The sequence below is a fragment of the Hipposideros armiger genome, unplaced genomic scaffold (assembly GCF_001890085.2).
Source record: "Hipposideros armiger isolate ML-2016 unplaced genomic scaffold, ASM189008v1 scaffold_24, whole genome shotgun sequence".
Classification (NCBI taxonomy): Eukaryota; Metazoa; Chordata; class Mammalia; order Chiroptera; family Hipposideridae; genus Hipposideros; species Hipposideros armiger.
Genome location: NW_017731374.1, coordinates 5,309,833 through 5,319,676, shown reverse-complemented (window position 1 = coordinate 5,319,676; position 9,844 = coordinate 5,309,833). Strand labels below are relative to the sequence as shown.

General features: G+C 38.6%; 1 protein-coding gene across 4 annotated transcripts in view; it reads left to right on the top strand.

The window, feature by feature from the left end:
• The first annotated feature begins 3,874 nt into the window (after positions 1 to 3,874).
• The window catches only part of PTBP3 (polypyrimidine tract binding protein 3), a 96,954-nt gene continuing 90,984 nt past the window's right edge, over positions 3,875 to 9,844 (top strand). Inside the window, exons 1-2 of one of the 4 annotated variants that reach the window (XM_019635881.1) lie at positions 3,875 to 4,101; positions 7,059 to 7,092. In XM_019635881.1, the coding sequence (XP_019491426.1) occupies positions 4,094 to 4,101; positions 7,059 to 7,092 (42 nt within the window). In that variant the 5' untranslated portion in view covers positions 3,875 to 4,093. The remainder of the gene's footprint in view (positions 4,102 to 7,058; positions 7,093 to 9,844) is intronic. The other 3 variants (XM_019635882.1, XM_019635884.1, XM_019635883.1) reach the window with 3 other exon arrangements.

Genomic DNA, 9,844 nt, shown 5'->3' with positions numbered 1-9,844 from the left:
TCTTGGAAACCCCTGCAGTGCTTGGTACATGGTAAACATTCAATAAATATGGACTGAATGGTGGATGAATAGACAATTTAAAACTTTTTAGTAACACCCACTTATTGAAAAGCAGCATATTAGCAAGGATAGATGATACCTTGCTACTTGTTGCTTGAGCTTCTTGTTACTTGCTTTCCAAATTAGGAAGCAGAGAGGCAGCAGCCCTTTCTTTCTACTCAGAAGATTAAGAATTTGGTCAAGGACAAATAACTATTGGAACTGATAAGTGAATTTAGTAAAGTAGCAGGATACAAAATTAATATTCAGAAATCAGTTGCATTTTTATACACAAATAACGAACTATCAGAAAGAGAAATTAAGAAAACAATCCCATTCACAGTTGCATCAAAAAAAATACTTAGGAATAAATTTAACCAAGGAAGTAAAAGATCTATACTCAGAAAATTATAAGACATTGAAGAGAGAAATTAAAGAAGATACAAATAAATGGAAACATATACCATATACCACGCTCCTGGATAGGAAGACTTAATATAGTTAAAATGTCCATATTACCCAAAGCAATATATTGATTCAGTGCAATCCCTATCAAAATACCCCAATGACATTTTTCACAGAACTAGAATAATCCTAAAATGTACATGTAACCATAAAAGACTCCGAATAGCCATGGCAATTCTAAGAAATAAGAACAAAACAGAAGTATCATGCTACCTGATATCAAATTATACTACAAGTCAATAGTAATCTAAACAGTATGGTATTGGCATAAAAACAGACACATAGATCAATGAAACAGAATAGAGCTCAGAAATAAATCCATGCCTAAATGATCACTTAATCTATGACAAAGGAAGCAAAAATTTACATTGGGGTAAGGACAATCCATTTAATAAATGATGCTGGGAAAACTGGACAGATACATGAAAAAAAATGAAACTGGACCACCTTCTTATGCCATATACAAGAATAAACTCAAAATGAATTAAAGACTTAACTGTAAGACCCGAAACCATAAAATTCCTAGAAAAAAATACAGGAAGTAAACTCTCAGACATTACCCTTAGTAAGATTTTTACTGATATATCCCCTTGGGCAAGGGAAGAAAAAAACCCAAAAAAACAAAAAACAAAAAAAAACAAATGGAACCACATCAAACTAAAAAGTTTTTTCACAGCAAAGGAAACCACCAACAAAACAAGACATCCTACTGAATAGGAGAAGATATTTACCAATGATACATCTGATACGGGGTTAATATCCAAAACTTATTTAAAAAACTCATACAACTCAATGCCAAATAAACAAACAACCCAATTAAAAAAAAAAGCAGAGGACATAGAGACATTTATCTAAAGCAAGCAGACATACAGATGGCCAATATACATATGAAAAGATGCTCAACTGATCATCAGAGAAATGCAAATAAAAACCACAATGAGATCTGAACCACACTCTTATCAGAATGGCTATCATCAATAAATCAACAAACAAGTGTTGGTGAGGATGTGGTGGAAAAGGAAACTTGGTGTACTACTGGTGGGATTGCAACTTGGTGCAGCCACTATGGAAAACAGTACGAAGGTTCCTCAAAGAATTAAAAATATAACTATTAATATTTTATGACCCAGCAATTCCACTCCTGGTTATTTATCCCAAGAAATCTAAAACACTAATTTGCAAAAATATATGCATCCCTATGTTTATTGCTGCGCTATTCACAATAGCCAAGATATGAAACGACTGAAATGCCCATCAATAGACAATTGGATAAAGAAATTGTGGTACATATATGCAGTGGAGTGTTACTCTGCCATAAAAAAAAAGTAATCTTGGGGCTGGCCGAGTGGCTCAGTTGGTTAAGAGCTCACTCAAGAGTTTGAGCTCTGAGCAACAGCGGTTCGATGCCCGGCCCGAGCTGAGCAGCCGCTGAGCTGCCAACAGGTGAGGTGGCAGGATGGCTCAGCTTAAAAAAAAAAAGAAAAAAGAAAAAAAAAGAAATCTTAGCATTTGCAACAACATGGATGGACCTAGAGCATATTATGCTAAATGAGTCAGACTGAGAAAAATACCATAGATCTCACTTACATGTGGAATCTAAAAAACAGAATAAACAAGCAAACAAAACAGAAATAGATTCATAGATACAGAGAAAAAACTGTTGGTTGCTAGACGGGAGTGGGATTTGGGGATGGAGGAGAAGGTGAAGGGGTTAGAAAGTACAAATTGGTAGTCACAAAAGAGTGACAGACATGTGAAATATAGAATGGGGAATATAATGTTGTACAGACTATGTAGGGTGTCAGATGGACATTGGACTGATCAGGGATCACTTCATAGATTATATAAATGCCTAACCATCGCTGCACACCTGAAACTAACAAAATATAAAATGTCAAATACACACACACACACAGTGCCAAAAAATGTATACACATTTTAAGAAAAAAAAAAAAACTATCAAAATTGTAATAATATGTGCCGAAAACAAAAGATGAATACAAGTCATGTTTGACTTCTGTAATTACAAGAGGTGTGCAAAGTGGTTACCATCAGTGTAATCTTAAGTTTTTTCTTTTCTTAAAATGTATATTCATTTTATTGGCACCCTCTGTGTGTGTATGTGTGTGTTGTGTGTGTGTGTGTGTGTGTGTGTGTGTGTGTGTGTATATATCATCATGGGATGTAAAGTACAGCATAGGGAATATAGTCAATGATATTGTTATAGCTATGTAGCATGTCAGAGAGCTAGTAGATTTGGAGGGGGAGAGGGGGGTTATCACTTTGTGAAGAGTGTAAATGTCTAGTTATTATGTTGTTTTATACACCTGCAACTAATAAAAAAATTTTAATAAATAAAAATAATTTGGTTGAGGGCAATGTTTAGTGGCTTACATTTTGGTGATCCGTGAATGGAAAACTCACTCAATTTCAGAACTAGACAGAATATAAAAGTGAAAAAATATACAAGCGAGTTGCCTCTATTATATACATGCACAATTTTGCTCAACCTAGAGGAAAGGACTCTCAAGTGGCTATGAAACTGGGTAAATCACCGAATTCGAGTCTAAATTTTTATCTGAAAAAACGGGAATCGCACTCTGGTAAATTTTTGTTGTTTGGTGGTGGTTGTTTTTTTACATGGAGGAAAGTGGAAACTTTTATAAAACGCTGCATTATAGTGGCTTTTCCATATTGTGCAATGAATGTTTCATATAAATTTAATCCCAGGCGGTCGGGTCGAAAAGCTGCCAGAGACTAAAACTGTATAAAAATTCAAACGTTCTCAAGTTCGGAGCAGTGTCTTCCACCCCATTCATCTTAATCCCAACCATACCTATCGGGCCGGCGCGGGTCCTAGCGTAGACTCCAAGCCCGGGGGGGACAATGGGCGGGTCGCACCGGGGTCCCGACCCCGGGCTTCCTTCAACTGAAGGGCCCGGGGCTCCGAGGTCAACAGCCCGCGCCTCGCCTGCGTGCTTGGGGCCGACCCACCGACAGTCTTGCCCACCCGGGGCAATCCCGCCGTGGTTCTGGGGTCCTCGCGGGACACTCCTACCGGTACCTACTCTCTCCCAGCGCTTTTCTCGCCAGTAGAGGGAGGTGTCCAAGTCAGGCGGCCCTGCGCGGAAAAGCCCGAAGGCACGCGGAACCCGCGGGAAGGCAGGCGGGCGGGGCGGCGAAGCGGGAAGCACAGGCACGCGCTCCCCGTGAACGCGGCGCGCACGGGGTGGAGGGCTAAGGGGCCGAGAGGCGGGGTCTTCAGGCGCCCGCTGGAAGAGGGCGCCCTGGAGCCGAGCCGGAGGCCGGCGGAGGGCGGGGCCCAGGGAGGGCGTCGACGCCAAGGGGCGGGGCGAGGCGAGGCGGGGACGCGCTTGCGGAGTGGGAAGGCGGGGGCGCGGCGGTGGCGGGATCGTCCCTGGTCTCCGCCCCTGTTTCCCACTCTCCTTCCACCTCCGACCGGCTGGGGCTCCGGAGAGGCACCGCTTGCCCGTCCCTCGGAGCCGCCCTGCTGTCGCTGTCGCCGCCTCCTCCCTCCGCTCGCGGTGAGCCCGTCAGTCCCTGTACTGTGTGCTCCTCCGTCTGGGCCATGGATGGGTAAGTCCTCGGCGACGCGGCGGCCGCGGGGGGCTGCGCTTGCCCCACTTCCTTTCGGCTCTTGTCCGGACGTGCCGAGGCCGGGGAGCCAGGGAGCGGGGAATGGCACCGGCGACCCGAGGAGCGGCCCGGGCCGAGCCCGACGGCGGGGCTTCCGGGCGCCTCCTAGGGGAGCCCGAGTCACGGAGGGGCGGTGCGCCGCAGCCTCGCCTTCCCCCACGAGGCGCCCCGGTAATATCCGCCCCTTCACACCCTCACACCGGGAGTGGAGGAAAGCCCGGTGCAGCCGCTGGGGGCCGGGGCCGCCGTCCGCACCGAGAGTCCGGAGAGCCCTACCCGGCTTCCCGACACTTCCTCTCAGAAAATGGTGCGCGGCCCTGGGGGAGGCGGAGGCGGCGCCCGGGGCGGGCGTCCTCCCGCTTGGGGAGTTGCTGTTTACCGGCGAGGTGGGGCGAGCGCTGGAGGGAGCTTCCCCTGGCGGGGAGGCGAGTGGCCGCCGAGTGGCGGACAGCGAATGCTCGCGTCCGTACACGTCTGGGCGGCGACCTGGTCCCGAAGCCAGGGCCCCACGCGGGGTCTTGGCATGCGGGAGAACCAGCCCCAGGTCTCCAGACTTGTGCTGTGAGCTGTGGTAACGATTTCTGTATACCGTGCGTCTGGACTTGGTGACCATGGACGTTCACCCCGCCCCCCCCAAAGAAACTTCTTGAATTCCCTGCCATGTATGTAAAATATTGTGTAAGTGCAATTTTTGGAGAGCCTTCAAAAGCTCTAAAAGTTAATGAGACCCGTGATCAAAATAAAAATATTTGAAATCCCCGACATAAATATTTCTCGTGGGGACCTTACAGATATTTTGATGATTGAGGAAACAACTAGGATCTTAGTGAATTAACTGAAGGTCGTAGTATATGTACATCAACAGTTTTTATAAATCTCCAGCTCTTTTAGACCCTGCAGATCCACTTGTCTGTTCCCATTAGGCATTCGAGGTTTTGCTTGGCCTTTATTTGCTTTTGATGACAAGATTTCTGTAAACCTCTGGGTTGTAGAATATGTAGAACTTGCTTGAACAGTAAAAGCTGTGTACATGTTGTCATAGTTGGTGATTTTCATGCTGTGTAAAGATGATGGAAATCTTCCAATAAATTTTATTTATCCTAGTTTTATAATATTAAGTCTGATATATTGGATTAACTCATTTGAATGCGGATTGCACACTGACTGCTACAGACATTAGACAAAGTTCAGTTTTACATTTTATTTATGGTTGTGATGTTCTTTAAAGCATTTTTTATTTAATTGAAACTTTGTATTTAATTGAAGCTTCTCTGAGAGCATTGTTAAAAACTTGTTTCACATCACCTTATTCAATTACCTTTATATGTGCAAAATGTTGCTATTTTGTGTAATTATGCCACTATTTCAGTTAGGAAGGCTGTGAAATTAGTGTTTCATTATGTGTGTGAATTATCGTAAGACCGTTTGACTTGAGATACAGAGGAAGCAGGTTAGTTTTTTGTATTGGAAAATTTATAGTGATAATAAAGAGGACTCTTGGGCTATGTATCTTGGCTGTTAAACTCTTGGACAACGTGAAATGCAAACTTACTCTTTTGGACAGTGTTTTAAGAAGTTAACTCCTCACGCTGTGTGGTTTTAAACATATGAATGAGTTCAATAATTTAAATATGTGGGACAATAAGATACTAGAAGGGAAATTCATTTGGGAGTTCAAGTAGGTTCATGATTTATTCTTTGCAACAGGACCAATACCATAGTATTAATATATTACAGTCTTATTTTGTATGCACAAACATCAGTTATTACATTTAAATTTCACACAAATGAATTTCATGTTTCAAAAGTAAGGAAAAATAAAAAATCTAGATGGTTATTGTTTAAAAGAATTAAATATGCATTAATTAAACAGTCCAGAGCCATTAATTTGTTTCTTTTTATTAAGTAATGATGACATTATAGGTTATTAACAATATATAGAATTTAGTTAGAACTGTTTTTTAGGACCTATGGAGACAAACTTAATTGAAGACAGTTTTCTTTGGAGTTAGAAGAGATGGATTTTTGTTCGGTAGAACTTTATAGGGGTTTTTACACCTTGGTGTTAAGGAATGATGTTTTTTTTTTAACACGGTGAATTTTGGCTTTCAGGAGGCTAATTAAATTTCTACATTTTCCCACAGCCTGAAAAAGGTCCTTTTTCATTGTTTTGTGTAGTTAGAAAACGAAACACCAGTCAACATCTTTCTAGTTCCTCCTCAAATCCCAACTGTCATGCTGCCGTTTGTGTGTGTGTGTGTGTGTGTGTGTGTGTGTGTGTGTGTGTGTGTGTGTTCATTTCCTCCTGAGGTAATTTATACTAAAACAGTTTTAGTGTGGTATTTTTTTTAAAGAAATCTTTGAAAATTTTGATGTCTGAAGTTGATGTGTTTTGAGAGACTATCTTAGCTATGTTTTGGTGAGCTGTTTTGGGTGGTAGATGCAAATTTGCAAGATACCTTCTATTTCTGTAAAATCCACTCGCTGGTTTTGTTTCATTTAAAACTTTAAATATGATCATTTATACCAATGAAGTAAGAGAATGATGGTGATTTTAAGTTTTGGTTTGGATTTGTTAAAAAGAGATAAATGGATAAACATATACTTAACTAATTTTATTAAAGCACAACTATACTTTTCTATATACTAAAAGAGAATTTTATTTATTTGTTGTTTCTTACATTGCTATATTAAAGCTTTGCTTTTACATTCTGCTGTTGCTAGGCTGTCCCATCACTTTTCTTTGTAGTAACATTTCACAACTCATCACATTCTTATTTTTATTATTTGTTATTATAATGCTTTTTCTTTTTTTTTCTCTAATCTTATTATCTGTCTTTTAAAAACTTGTTCTCTAACTTTGTTTTCCATTTTCTCTTTTTACTTTTTCCATACAGTGTTGTTACAGATCTTATAGCAGTCGGTTTAAAGGTAGGAATCTTTTACTATCCTTTCATAAGCATTTTTAAATCTTAGTTTTGGCATTTTTTCTATGGTGAAATCATCTCACCTGTTCATAAAATTATCTGTTGTATTATACAATAATTTTTATTTTTATATAGCTCCAAAATAAGTGCTCCTGTAGCTAATATTGAATTTTACTTATTTATAAGTAGAGGCTACAATATTGTATACCTAAAATGTGAACAAAAAGTTTAACCCGAAATTGCACTTGAACTGTCATGGTGTGTGTTTATTTTGTTTTGTTTTAGCAGTTAAATGTAACCTAGATTCTGATTTATTTTCCTATCATGTCCTTTCTTATATCTTCTCTTTAATGTGCTTATGAATGATGAACAGCAGCTGGAGTTCCTACTATGCGTTAGCTGCTTTACATGTATTTTCACTAATTATTATAAGTTCTTCAAGGTAGATATTAATACTCCCATTTCAGAGATGAAAAAATAGGTTTAGAAAGTTTGTGTTCAAGGTGTGATGCAGCAGAATTCAAACCCATGTCTCCCTAGTTCCAAAGCCTGACCTTTTTTTTTTTTAATCATTATACCTAGCTGCCAGTAATGAGGGTCCTTTCTAAAAGGTGAACGAACAGCAGGAGAGCTGGATAATTAATATAATCATAATCATGGTTTTTCTAAATTATAAGTCATTTCAGTTTTATCAAAGTTCTTAATTATTGGATTTTAAAATATAAATCAAGTCAACTATTCATCAATATGAGGCTTTTAAAATATAAATGGGTGTTCTAAGATTTCCTTTTGCAATTTGGTATTTGATATAGCTAAGTTGAGAACCTAGTTTTGGAGGCCACTTACAGTTCAGATCACTGTGGAAAATAGAATAATTCATGTTTTTATATGTATTTTATGTAAAGTTGTTACACCACTTTTTGTGCATCTTCTCTCTCCCTAGCCATTTCCACACTTCTGCATTTGCACTTATTAGATCTGATGGTGGCGCTCCTATTCTTAAAACGCCTTTAAAAATAAGCATAAATTCAGCTAGACCATTAGAGATTAACAATAGTATGTCCAAAATTGACATAATTGGGAACTACTGCTTATCCTCTCTTTTGAAGTTGGTGGAGTTAGCTTGCTTTGGCAAACTTTGAACATATTTTATGGGTGAAAAATAAATGGAGGAGGCTCTTTGGGTTGAATATGGTTTTTTTGTTGTTATTTTGTGGTAGATACTTAAGTCAATTTCTCATTTGGGAATGATACTCAGAGATTAGAAACTGCAGGAAGGGATATTTAAAGTGAATGTTGTTTTGGTCATATCAGAAATGTAATTTGTGATTCTAAAGCTTATCGGGAAAAATGAATATATAAGCTATTTTAAAATTTTACCATTTTGAAGTTGAGGAATTATGCTTCAAGGATTGTCATGACTGTTTTCTTGTGGGGAAGAATATATCTTGATGATAAATGAAAGAAAAAATTGACTATTAGACACAGGAACTGGATTTGAATACACAATTGGATTTTTGACTACCTGTTTTGAAGCAAGGACTTTGAAAACAAAGATCAGATCCTACTCTGAAAGGAAGAAAAAAAAGAAAAGCTGATTAGTTGATTCACTAAGCAGTCTATGTTTTTATAGACTTAAATACTGGAAATGTCTCTAAAATTATTCATTACATGGAGAGATTTCTCATAAGATGTTCTGCTTCCTTCCTGGATCCCATTGAGGAAGTTTAGTTACCAAGTAATAGGCCAACAAAGCTCATAGCTCATCTAGATTGTATAAACCAATATTAGCAAATTTAAATAAGTCCTTCAAGAATTTCAGTTACCTATATTTCTCTTTTTGCTGTCTGAATATAATGATACAAAAAATAGTTTTAGCCAGTGACAAGAGTGGATTTCAAGTTATGCTCCATAAGTTGCTTTCCTAGGTTCAAAAAAGTAATACGGATTTCTTTTAAACAATTGAAAATAATCTCAAATATGAGATTTATTTTAGAGAAAGAAAACCTGAAATATTTTTAGAGATCAAGTGATTCACTACAGTGTGTCATGAGGGCAGGGATTTTTTGATACTTTCTTCACTACTTTGTTTCCATTGTTTTGGGACATCATAAGAGCTGCAAAATACCCGATGAATGAATGAATGCCAAATTGTCGCACAGTAGTCAGGTGGCAAACTTATACTGGAACCCAAGCCTTCTAATTTTGCTAGTATTCCTTCTGTTAGGTATATACCATGGTGAGGAAGAATTAAATTCATTTTTTAGGTTGGAATTTTCTTGAAGACACGTAAACATTTTCATTCAGTTCAGGGCCATAATATAGTGGAGATTTATTTATACCTGCCTGTGTACCTTAGGTATTTTATGGTATGTTCAGGGTTTCAATTTTTGAGCCTTGTCTAAATTAGGCAAGAAAATTAGCTTTTGGTACTTCTCCTGAAATATTTATTCCTGTTATGTCGTACTTTGAAATGCTTTTAAAAACAAGTAATTGCTATCCTTAATTTTCAATTCTTCTAAATGAAGAAGCAGCCAGGTGATTATGAGTGATATTAGACATGTTTCAAGAACTTTATTATACTAAATAAATCAAAGTGTCAGCATTGTGGGTAATGTAGTTTTTTGTGTGTGTACCTAAGTGTATTTTAAATTTCCAGCTTATACTTTAAATATTACTAGCTAGTTTATTTTGAATGTTTCTCACATTCCAGGTTATTTTTTCAAAATACAATTGTAGCTATTAAAACAAATGGT